Source organism: Oncorhynchus clarkii, chromosome 25 (genome assembly GCF_045791955.1).
Source record: "Oncorhynchus clarkii lewisi isolate Uvic-CL-2024 chromosome 25, UVic_Ocla_1.0, whole genome shotgun sequence".
In the NCBI taxonomy this organism is placed as follows: domain Eukaryota; kingdom Metazoa; phylum Chordata; class Actinopteri; order Salmoniformes; family Salmonidae; genus Oncorhynchus; species Oncorhynchus clarkii.
This window is the reverse complement of record NC_092171.1, coordinates 42990146-43003267: the sequence shown is the minus strand read 5'-3', so window position 1 is coordinate 43003267 and position 13122 is coordinate 42990146. Positions and strand designations below refer to the sequence as shown.

Genomic DNA, 13122 nt, shown 5'->3' with positions numbered 1-13122 from the left:
CAGTATGGTATGATATCATGTCTTTCCTGTAGGTGGAGTTACAGCTCAACTAATCCATGTGGACTCACCAGACACAGTACCACAGTAAACTATGGTGTGTAGTAAGGAGTCTGAGAGTTGAAGATCCATGTCCTTTTGAAGGTTCATCTGGACTCAGTGTTGAACTAACAATCTTTCACTGTTGGATATTTTCCACCTTTGAATGTGAATCTCTTGAATATTCTTGATCACAGGTTAGATACAATCTAAAATAATCTATAATTCCATATATTTCCTGAATGACTACAGTAGTTATAACAAACAGGTCTCTCTCTCATCTTCTGTAACAGGTGAACTGCTCGGTTCCAGCGTTCTTCAGTCTCCATCTTCAGTATTTCAGAGTTCTGGATAAACTGCTGTCCTGTTCTGTTCACACACTCTTCCCAGCTACAACACCATACTGTGGAATCAGCAGGTGGAACACACTCTCCCCAGCTACAACACCATACTGTGGAATCAGCAGGTGGAACACACTCTCCCCAGCTACAACACCATACTGTGGTATCAGCAGGTAGAACACACTCTCCCCAGCTACAACACCATACTGTGGTATCAGCAGGTGGAACACACTCTCCCCAGCTACAACACCATACTGTGGTATCTGTTGGAACACACTCCATGATGGGGTAGACCTAGAGACTTAAGCTGCTCTGATTTCCAAGCTTGCAATGAGGAATCAGCCCAAGTGCAACGGCCAACGTCTTTCTACCAGAATTCAGCCAACTTTGCCGGCATCTTACCAGAATCTCCCCAGAAGCGACACAAAACACATTTTTAAAAAATGTATACAATATTACTCGATTTAGTCATTTTAAATATTGCTATTTTGTACATAAATATTATACTCATCCACCAAAAAAAAACATTTTGTGTCTGGTGACCGTCTCAGCGTGCATGTGCCCGGCCCACCACAGGTGTCACTGTAGTGGACCAGGACATCCCTGCCGTCCAAACCCTCCAATAACTGGGCAAATTGTGCGTATCCTCAAAGGTCACCCAGTCATGACTGGCACAGGTCTCGAACCAGCATCTGTAGCAACGAAGTTTGCACTACGATGCAGTGTCCTAGACCGCTGCACAACTCGGGAGTCTCCATCCACAAAGTTCTTAATGCTTATCAATTGTCTTGCACAAAGTATCAAAATACTAAAATACTACACAGGCCTCTTAAAGAATTTAATTTAAATGTTAATTGTATTTTTTCTGCACAGAAACAATTTGAAAATATGGAAAAATAAATAATGAAATATTAATGATGTAAAGCAGCCCGTTTAATCATCTGCCAGAGTTAAGCCACAATCGGCCCAAGAACCAAGTAATACATTTGGGCCAGATAACTCACACCGGTATTTTCCCGAGCTCAATCCCCACATCCTAGCCGTAAGTAATACTGCCGAAGGCGGCCCAGACTCGGGCCACATGACGTCGGCCGAGTTTAACTCTCAGGCGGAATCGACCCAGATCCACTGTGCTAGCTGGGATATCTACCATGATGGGGTATACATAAGGATGAATTTCGTCAACAAGAAGTACAACATTGCAGATAATAAACTTGATATCTCTAATATTGTATAGCTTTGGGATCGTGACAATACGTACCTTTGAGGAAAATAGGAAATTTTCTTAACTCATTTCCCGACTTTGAGAAGGGATTGTGTGATGGTTAGTTTAGCAACTGCGTGACGCAGCATGACAACATTTTATTAATTGGCCGATAATATGCTGGGTGGGGTGTTTTGTACACCAATGAGATTCCTTTCTCCTTTCTGTAATATATTTGGCAATGCTGTTTCAGCTGTTATACTTGTTTTAGATGATGTTTTAAATTGCATAGATCATAAATCTCAATGTGCTGCCATATTTCTAGACTTTTCCAAGGCATTCAACACCATTGACCATTCCCTACTCATTCAAAAACTGTCTGAAATGGGCCTGGACAATGAGTCTTGCAAATGGTTTAAGAAATATCTGACAGACAGGACACAATGTGTGCATTCTGATGGTATTGAGTCTAGTTTCCTGGATATTAGGTGTACCACAGGGGTCAGTATTGGGACCAGTTCTCTTCACTATTCATATGAATAATATTGGTCTTTGTATTAAATCCCTTGATATTTTTCTGTATGCAGATGATATGGTTATGTATGCCATAGCACTGATTGTTAATTAGGGATAGGTGTCCCGCTAGCAACTTCCGGTGAAATTGGAGGGCGCGCAATTCAAGTAAATATTTATAATATTAAACATTCATGAACATATCTTATATCATTTAAAAGCTTAACTTCTTGTTAATCTAACTGTATTGTCAGATTCCAAAAAGGCTTTACGGCGAAAGCATACCATGCGATTGTCTGAGGATGGCGCCCCACATTAACATATTTTTCAACCATCACAGGCTTCACAAAATCACAAATAGTGATAAAATAAATCACTTACCTTTGAAGATCTTCCTCTTTTGCAATACCAAAGGGTCCCAGCTACAACCTGAGTGGTTTGTTTTGTTCGATAAAATGCATTTTATATCCCAAAAAGTAAGTTTAGTTGGCACCATTGATTTCAGTAATGGTCAACAGACAGACAAAGGAGTCCAAAAAGCAACCACGAAAATTTGTCCAAACAAGTCAAACAATGTTTTTATTTATCTATCTAAAATTTTAATAAACTAAAATACGGAAAGAAGTATGTTCAATAGGAAAGGCAAATTCATACGTGCTGCTCACACGCCAAAAGACTGATTTATTGAAATTCAGGAAACTAGACCCAAGCCCAGAGAGGTTTTAAGTTATTGCACAGAACAAAATGTATAAGATCTACAAAGCCTTTGTTAACTTCAGACCTTATATCCCAAAACCCCATTTTTTTCCCCCTTAATTTCTCCCTTAGCAATGGTCAACAAACCAGAGGTAGAAAATGCTGACTCATTTCCGTGTTTTAGGACTACAAGCTGGCGAGCTCTATAGGACAGCATATAATATGTAAAGAGCTGGTGGTCTCATCATGGACTGTAGGGGGACCTCTAACTTTAATAATGTGAATGTCTCTACAGTCTGAACCACTAATTAGCATGATGTATTCAGATCATCAGTCCCTCCCACTTCACTGACATGTTGAATATGGTGGAACCTGCCGTGGTCTACTGATTGTCATCTATTCACCTATGTGACACTCCTCTTGTTTTATATACATTGATACCAGACTCTTTCCAGCACTCTCACATATAACGTGATCAAACATGTTCACATTTCTCTTCACTGTTACTGTCTCACTGCTCTGTGCTGCAGGTACAGTTTCATAATGTTTCATTTATTTAACCAGGAAAGTTAAGAACACAATTCTTATTTACAATGAAGGACTTCTCTAGTTATAGATATTGCTGTTTCCAAGCATATGTTCCTGAGTCTTGATGTATTCAGGTCTAACTGTACCTAACTCTATTGATTTCATTCTCAATGTGTCCTTACAGGTCTTGTTGAGGGGAGTGAAGTCACTCAGACACCCACCATACTCTGGGAACTGAAAGACAGTGATGCTCAGATGAACTGCAGTCACACTAAGGGAGCTACCTACACCCAGATGTACTGGTACAGACAGCTTCCAGGAGAGGGAATGAAGCAGGTAGTTTACACAAGTAGTTACAGCGATCCAGAATATGGAGACTTCAGTAAAGACAAGTATCCAACTGTTAAGGCTGTAGCTGAGAGTGGATCTTTCACAGTGAAGAAGTTGGAGGCAGGAGACAGTGGAATGTACTTCTGTGCTGTGAGTGAACACAGTGATACAGACAACAAGTACAGCTGCACAAAAACCCCCAGTATTTCAACAGGATGTAATATAATATGTAAAGAGATGGTCTCATCACATACTGTAGGGGGTCCTCTAACTCTAGTTGTTCTAATGTCTGATGGTCTCATCACATACTGTAGGGGGTCCTCTAACTCTAGTTGTTCTAATGTCTGATGGTCTCATCACATACTGTAGGGGGACCTCTAACTCTAGTTCTTCTAATGTCTGATGGTCTCATCACATACTGTAGGGGGTCCTCTAACTCTAGTTGTTCTAATGTCTGATGGTCTCATCACATACTGTAGGGGGACCTCTAACTCTAGTTCTTCTAATGTCTGATGGTCTCATCACATACTGTAGGGGGACCTCTAACTCTAGTTCTTCTAATGTCTGATGGTCTCATCACATACTGTAGGGGGACCTCTAACTCTCGTTCTTCTAATGTCTGATGGTCTCATCACATACTGTAGGGGGACCTCTAACTCTAGTTCTTCTAATGTCTGATGGTCTCATCACATACTGTAGGGGGACCTCTAACTCTAGTTCTTCTAATGTCTGATGGTCTCATGACATACTGTAGGGGGACCTCTAACTCTAGTTCTTCTAATGTCTGATGGTCTCATCACATACTGTAGGGGAACCTCTAACTCTAGTTCTTCTAATGTCTGATGGTCTCATCACATACTGTAGGGGACCTCTAACTCTAGTTCTTCTAATGTCTGATGGTCTCATCACATACTGTAGGGGGACCTCTATCTCTAGTTGTTCTAATGTCTGATGGTCTCATCACATACTGAAGGGGGACCTCTAACTCTAGTTCTTCTAATGTCTGATGGTCTCATCACATACTGTAGGGGACCTGTAACTCTAGTTCTTCTAATGTCTGATGGTCTCATCACATACTGTAGGGGGACCTCTAACTCTAGTTCTTCTAATGTCTGATGGTCTCATCACATACTGTAGGGGGATCTCTAACTCTAGTTCTTCTAATGTCTGATGGTCTCATCACATACTGTAGGGGATCTCTAACTCTAGTTCTTCTAATGTCTGATGGTCTCATCACATACTGTAGGGGGACCTCTAACTCTAGTTCTTCTAATGTCTGATGGTCTCATCACATACTGTAGGGGGACCTCTAACTCTAGTTCTTCTAATGTCTGATGGTCTCATCACATACTGTAGGGGGACCTCTAACTCTAGTTGTTCTAATGTCTGATGGTCTCATCACATACTGTAGGGGGTCCTCTAACTCTAGTTGTTCTAATGTCTGATGGTCTCATCACATACTGTAGGGGGACCTCTAACTCTAGTTCTTCTAATGTCTGATGGTCTCATCACATACTGTAGGGGGTCCTCTAACTCTAGTTGTTCTAATGTCTGATGGTCTCATCACATACTGTAGGGGGACCTCTAACTCTAGTTCTTCTAATGTCTGATGGTCTCATCACATACTGTAGGGGGACCTCTAACTCTAGTTCTTCTAATGTCTGATGGTCTCATCACATACTGTAGGGGGACCTCTAACTCTCGTTCTTCTAATGTCTGATGGTCTCATCACATACTGTAGGGGGACCTCTAACTCTAGTTCTTCTAATGTCTGATGGTCTCATCACATACTGTAGGGGGACCTCTAACTCTAGTTCTTCTAATGTCTGATGGTCTCATGACATACTGTAGGGGGACCTCTAACTCTAGTTCTTCTAATGTCTGATGGTCTCATCACATACTGTAGGGGAACCTCTAACTCTAGTTCTTCTAATGTCTGATGGTCTCATCACATACTGTAGGGGACCTCTAACTCTAGTTCTTCTAATGTCTGATGGTCTCATCACATACTGTAGGGGGACCTCTATCTCTAGTTGTTCTAATGTCTGATGGTCTCATCACATACTGAAGGGGGACCTCTAACTCTAGTTCTTCTAATGTCTGATGGTCTCATCACATACTGTAGGGGACCTGTAACTCTAGTTCTTCTAATGTCTGATGGTCTCATCACATACTGTAGGGGGACCTCTAACTCTAGTTCTTCTAATGTCTGATGGTCTCATCACATACTGTAGGGGGATCTCTAACTCTAGTTCTTCTAATGTCTGATGGTCTCATCACATACTGTAGGGGATCTCTAACTCTAGTTCTTCTAATGTCTGATGGTCTCATCACATACTGTAGGGGGACCTCTAACTCTAGTTCTTCTAATGTCTGATGGTCTCATCACATACTGTAGGGGGACCTCTAACTCTAGTTCTTCTAATGTCTGATGGTCTCATCACATACTGTAGGGGGACCTCTAACTCTAGTTCTTCTAATGTCTGATGGTCTCATCACATACTGTAGGGGGACCTCTAACTCTAGTTCTTCTAATGTCTGATGGTCTCATCACATACTGTAGGACCTCTAACTCTTGTTGTTCTAATGTCTGATGGTCTCATCACATACTGTAGGGGGACCTCTAACTCTAGTTCTTCTAATGTCTGATGGTCTCATCACATACTGTAGGGGGACCTCTAACTCTAGTTCTTCTAATGTCTGATGGTCTCATCACATACTGTAGGGGGGCATCTAACTCTAGTTCTTCTAATGTCTGATGGTCTCATCACATACTGTAGGGGGACCTCTAACTCTAGTTCTTCTAATGCCTGATGGGTTCATTGTCATGATCATGTAATCAGTCATGTTCACAGTGAGGTCCTATGAGCAAGCTTTACAGTACAGGCTTCCTGACACTCCCTCTAACACTGTCACTATCCACCACCCTGAAGGAAACATGCTACTACAACAGCCAATCTCCTTTCACCTCAGAGCTTCACCCAGGATACACTCATATCACCTCCTCATCATCATCGTCTTCCTCAGCATGTTCATCATCTTCATCATCATCATAATATTTTTCTTCATCATGATATTCAGAGTTCTAATTCACCTGGCAGCTCTACCACTCTGGGTGACAGGTATTAAATCACTTACGATGAGAAGCCTAACGATACTACGAATGTCATCAAACTGAATAAAATATCCTTTCTCTCGCATCTTCTCTCTCTATGTTTCTCTCTCTTCATCACCTTCTCTCCTCTCTCTCTCTCTCTCTCTCTCTGTCACCTTCTCTAACCTCTTTTCTCTCTCTCCGTATCTCCTCTCCTTCGGTCACCTTCTCTCCCTCTCTGCTCACTCCTCTCTCTCTCTGTCCACAGGGCAGTTGTTTAGCAGCATGGTTCATCAGAGGCCTGTGGCACTAACAGAAGGTCCTGGAGGAGACGTTCAACTCACCTGCAGCCATACGATCCCTAACTACTACGTGATACTATGGTACAAACAGTCAGCAGGAGACACTGCTATGAAACTCATTAGTTATGCAAATTACAAGTCAATAACCATGGAGAAATCATTTGAAAAGCACTTCAATGTGAGTGGAGACGGTGGGAAAGAGGCTTATCTTCATCTAGTGAGTCTGAGAGGACCTGAACACAGTGCAGTTTATTACTGTGCAGCCAGCCAACACAGTGATGTAGACTTCCTCCTGTTCTCTACAAAAACCCTGTCTGATGGAAATATTAGACCACAACTCAGAACACCTGCATCTGAGGTTTGACTTTGACTCAGTGCCAATGAATAAACACAGATGGATGATGGCATAAGGTGATATCTGTCCTGGTACAGTATACCAGTATTTACAGTGTAGTGTCACCACTCATTAACATGCAGTATTCAATGTTACAATGTCAAATTCCATTAATCCATTTCTGTCTATATAAAAAGACAAATCCTTTAATGATGTAGATACCGGTATGTTCCACAATACATCTTCAAGTTGAACAGGAGACCTGTAGGTGAACAAGGGATCTGCTTGAATATCAACACAAGTTCTGACGTCAAAGTGATGTCATTTCCTTCCCCTCCGGCAGCTCAGTTCAGCTCCCCTTCTCTATTGACTTATTCTCCTCTCCCCCCTATGGGCTCTGGTCTAAAGTAGTGCACTAGAAAGGGAATAGGGTGCCATTTGGGATGCTGACATACATTTGACACTCCCACTAGATGACATGACATCTCTGACTATCTGAAAACCCTTTCTCCTTGTCCATGTGACTCTTCTCTCCAGAACCATCAACATGATCAAGCTTCTCATACATGTAGCAACTCTACCACTATGGGTGACAGGTACTAAATCCCTCATGAAATATAGATTTACTACTGAAATATATTGCTGTCAATATGCTGAGTAATACTGTATATTTCATATGGTCTGTTTTCATCCACAGGGCTGTCACAAACAGACAAAGTTCACCAGACTCCTACTGCAATACTAAAAGGACCTGAAGACAAAGTTAATCTCACCTGCAGCCACACTGATTCAAATTACAACATGATACTGTGGTACCAACAGTCAGCCCAAAACACTGCTCTGAAACTCATTGGGTATGTGTGGAACACCAGTCCAACGGTGGAAGATTCCTTTAAAGGGCGTTTTGATGTCAGTGGAGATGCTGCAGCTAATAAAATGGCGTATCTACATTTTCCCAAAGTGACAGAAGCTGAAGACAGTGCAGTGTATTTCTGTGCTGCTAGTGAAGCACAGTGTTTCACTATACCCTCTCTCCTCTACAAAAACCCTCTCTGATCCTCTCATATAATACTGACTACAGCTCTATACACCTGCACCTGTCTTCAACCACTTCAACAACACTTTGCCATGAACCATTAGATATCAGACAGATGGTAATGATACTGTTATAAGTGGCTAGTTTAGATGGTTTAGGTATGGGTGCCTGGACCAGGGCCGGTGGAATGGGAGGGTTTTACGGGGCCTGAGGCAGGGCCGGTGGTATGGGAGGGCTCTAGGGGGTCTGAGACAGGTCCTGGGGTATGGGAGGGCCCTACGGGGCCTGATGCAGGGCCGGTGGTATGGGAGGGCCTTAGGGCGTCTGAGACAGGGCCTGGGGTATGGGAGGGCTCTAGGGGGTCTGAGACAGGTCCTGGGGTATGGGAGGGCCCTACGGGGCCTGATGCAGGGCCGGTGGTATGGGAGGGCCTTAGGGGGTCTGAGACAGGGCCTGGGGTATGGGAGGGCCCTACGGGGCCTGATGCAGGGCCGGTGGTATGGGAGGGCCTTAGGGGGTCTGAGACAGGGCCTGGGGTATGGGAGGGCCCTACGGGGCCTGAGGCAGGGCCGGTGGTATGGGAGGGCCCTACGGGGCCTGAGGCAGTGCCGGTGGCATGGGAGGGCCTTAGGGGGTCTGAGACAGGGCCGATTGTGTTGGAGGGCTCTAGGTGGCCTGGGCTATGGAATGTGGTATGGGATGGACCTAGGGAGCCTGGGCAAAGGAATTTGGTGTGGGAGTGCCCTGGGGTCCAGGGAATGTGGCTGGGAGGGGCCTTATACTTTCTCTGTCCAGACATGATCAGATACAAGGGCTACATACTGTATTGAGTGACTGAGCATGGGTGAATGAGTGTGTGTGTATATGTGTATGTGAAGTGTGTCAGTATCAGTGTGTGTGGCTGAGTAGTAGAGACCTGAGGACGGCTGAGTGGTAGAGACCTGAGGATGTCTGAGTAGTAGAGACCTAAGGACGGCTGAGTAGTAGAGACCTGAGAATGGCTGAGTGGTAGAGACCTGAGGATGGCTGAGTGGTAGAGCCCTGAGGATGGCTGAGTGGTGGAGACCTGAGGATGGCTGAGTGGTAGAGACCTGAGGATGTCTGAGTGGTAGAGACCTGAGGATGTCTGAGTGGTAGAGACCTGAGAATGGCTGGGAGGTGGGACAAAGGAGGTATCAGAGGCATGCTGAGTGGGAATATGGGCTTCGCAGTAATCTAAAACAATGATAACTATCCTAAAGGACAATATTCAAGGCATATTGACATTTGAGAGAGACATAATGGGAGGCATAAAGAAATCACAGGTGTTGATATGGAGAGCTAGCTAAGACAACAACGGGTAAGACAACAACAGCTAATCTGCTAAGACAACAACAACAGGTAAAATGGAGATGAAAGGGCAGAGAGGGTCAGTTAACTACACACAGGGCCTGAGTTGGATGCTGGGGCCGACAGATAAACAACAAATAAACAAAATGGAGTACTGTGATTAATGAACTGTCCAGCAGCCATCAGCTATGTAGCCAAGTGATCATAGGGTCCAATGAACAGCAATAGATGGAACAGGGAAGCTGCTGGGTAGTTGTTACTACAGTGCCTTGCGAAAGTATTCGGCCCCCTTGAACTTTGTGACCTTTTGCCACATTTCAGGCTTCAAACATAAAGATATAAAACTGTATTTTTTTGTGAAGAATCAACAACAAGTGGGACACAATCATGAAGTGGAACGACATTTATTGGATATTTCAAACTTTTTTAACAGTTCAAAATACTGAAAAATTGGGCGTGCAAAATTATTCAGCCCCTTTACTTTCAGTGCAGCAAACTCTCTCCAGAAGTTCAGTGAGGATCTCTGAATGATCTAATGTTGACCTAAATGACTAATGATGATAAATACAATCCACCTGTGTGTAATCAAGTCTCCGTATAAATGCACCTGCACTGTGATAGTCTCAGAGGTCCGTTAAAAGCGCAGAGAGCATTCTTCACAATGCTGTCTGTGTGAGTGGACCAATTCAGTTTGTCTGTGATGTGTATGCCAAGGAACTTAAAACTTGCTACCCTCTCCACTACTGTTCCATCGATGTGGATAGGGGGGTGTTCCCTCTGCTGTTTCCTGAAGTCCACAATCATCTCCTTAGTTTTGTTGACGTTGAGTGTGAGGTTATTGGGGACACAGCGTTTAAAGTTAGCAGGACGGGGCTAGTAGAAGCGCCTGCTCCGACGTCTACTACCTAGCAAGCTGGGGACACAGCGTTTAAAGTTAGCAGGACGGGGCTAGTAGAAGCGCCTGCTCCGACGTCTACTACCTAGCAAGCTGAAGACATAGCGTTTAAAGTTAGCAGGACGGGGCTAGTAGAAGCGCCTGCTCCGACGTCTACTACCTAGCAAGCTGGGGACACAGCATTTAAAGTTAGCAGGACGGGGCTAGTAGAAGCGCCTGCTCCGACGTCTACTACCTAGCAAGCTGGGGACACAGCGTTTAAAGTTAGCAGTCTGGGGCTAGTAGAAGCGCCAGCTCCGACGTCTACTACCTAGCAAGCTGAAGACACAGCGTTTAAAGTTAGCACGACGGGGCTAGTAGAAGCGCCTGCTCCGACGTCTACTACCTAGCAAGCTGGGGACACAGCGTTTAAAGTTAGCAGTCTGGGGCTAGTAGAAGCACCTGCTCCGACGTCTACTACCTAGCAAGCTGGGGACACAGCGTTTAAAGTTAGAAGACTGGGGCTAGTAGAAGCGCCTGCTCCGATGTCTACTACCTAGCAAGCTGGGGACACAGCGTTTAAAGTTAGCAGGCTGGGGCTAGTAGAAGCGCCTGCTCCGACGTCTACTACCTAGCAAGCTGAAGACACAGCGTTTAAAGTTAGCACGACGGGGCTAGTAGAAGCGCCTGCTCCGACGTCTACTACCTAGCAAGCTGGGGACACAGGGTTTAAAGTTAGCAGGCTGGGGCTAGTAGAATCGCCTGCTCTGACGTCTGGCAAAGGTCGGTTGGGGGCACAGCGGATGGAGTTACGTCGGCAGACCAGTTGTGGTGGAACGGCGGGGCTTTGTGTCGGCAAAGGGTCCAGGCCAGTTGGCGAAAGAAGTATTGTGGTTGTAGTAATTTAGTTTGCTAGCCGAGAGATGCGCCTGGCTCACGGCTAACTGGTGCTAGCTTCAGGACAGGGGCGTTAGCCACTATAGCCTCTCGGTAACAGCTAGCTAGCAGCGATGATCCGATACAAAGGTCCAGAGCTTACTGCAAGGATCTGGTGGACTAGTGTAGTACATGCAGTGTTGGGGAAGAGTCCGGAAGGCATCAGCTGTGTAGCCAAGTGATCACTGAGCGGGCCGGGAGGTGGGCCACTCTTTATCACTTTATCACAGAACTATGTCACGCCAGACCAATGTCTGCCTGCTTGAATGCCAACAACTCAGATACACATTAAAACATGAAATGACCCATGGCATCGATAGGACCTCACTCAGAGATAAAATAATAGAACATTCAAAATGGGTGAATATTTCCTTTAACCATTAATCAACTACCTCCAGATAGCAGTGCATCAGATCAGTGCATCCCTCTCTGCTCTACTAAACCCTGCTTCCTGTCCCACATAGACTCCTCCTGCAGGGTTCATCTCAGGTCTCTGATGTTTCAGACGTTCTCATAAGGAGGCAGCATCCCTCTATAAGATCACTGAGATGAGTTGATGAGAAGACTCCTCTAATTCATGTGGAGTGGTTTGTCTGTCTCATTCTTTCTGTCTCCTTAACAGTGAGTCAACATGATCAGAATTCTTATCTCCATCACCATGGGTTACACAGCCTGGGCTGCAGGTATTCAGATCATTGATTTCATCAACTAATAATATCCTCATTTGATTGTTTAATTCAAGTAAACGTGTTTGTCTCTCTCTTTCTCTTTCTCTTTCTCTTTCTCTTTCTCTTTCTCTTTCTCTCCCTAAAGGTTCTTCTCTCATTAATCAGGTTCACCAAACACCTGCAGACCTGTACAAGAACCAGGGAGAGTTGGCTAAGATGGAGTGTTCACATAGTATATCAGGCTACAATCGTATCCTCTGGTACAAGCAATCCAACTACAGAGAGTTAGTGTTAATAGGATACATGATAGGGACAGCTGGATATCCTGAGGCTGGATTTGATTTAGAAGGAGATGCTAATGCAGGTGGTACCAGCACCTTAACCATCAAACAACTAACTCCAAATAGTAGTGCTGTGTATTACTGTGCTGCTAGTTTACACAGTGCATCAGATCTCCCTCTCTGCTCTACAAAAACCTCCTCCCTGGTGTACTGTAGACTAATTACACCTGTATTAACATCACACTGTATCTGACTCTGATTCAATGCCAAAACACTCACCAGCTGGTCTAACAGAAAGGGGAGGTTCCCTCTGATATACAGGAGACCATGATACAGTATGGTATGATATCATGTCTTTCCTGTAGGTGGAGTTACAGCTCAACTAATCCATGTGGACTCACCAGACACAGTACCACAGTAAACTATGGTGTGTAGTAAGGAGTCTGAGAGTTGAAGATCCATGTCCATCTGGACTCAGTGTTGAACTAACAATCTTTCACTGTTGGATATTTTCTACCTATTAACCTGAATCTCTTGATTATTTTTGGTCACAGATTAGATACTGTCTAAAATGATCTATAATTCCATATATTTCCTGAATGACTACAGTAGTTATAACA

At 44.2% G+C, this 13122-nt stretch overlaps 1 protein-coding gene and 1 gene segment (V, D, J or C); one reads left to right on the top strand and one right to left on the bottom strand.

Annotated features, from left to right (window-relative positions):
• Positions 1 to 1458: 1458 nt before the first annotated feature.
• Positions 1459 to 4029, top strand: LOC139383651 (T cell receptor beta variable 7-2-like). The segment is given in 3 exon segments: positions 1459 to 1507; positions 3503 to 3798; positions 4018 to 4029. Coding segments are annotated over 3 exon segments (357 nt in total).
• A 4539-nt stretch (positions 4030 to 8568) lies between these two features.
• LOC139383650 (variant surface antigen E-like) lies at positions 8569 to 9213 on the bottom strand. The gene has a single exon (XM_071128188.1). It carries the CDS (start codon positions 9211 to 9213, stop codon positions 8569 to 8571), a length of 645 nt encoding a protein of 214 aa, XP_070984289.1.
• Between the last annotated feature and the right edge of the window lie 3909 nt (positions 9214 to 13122).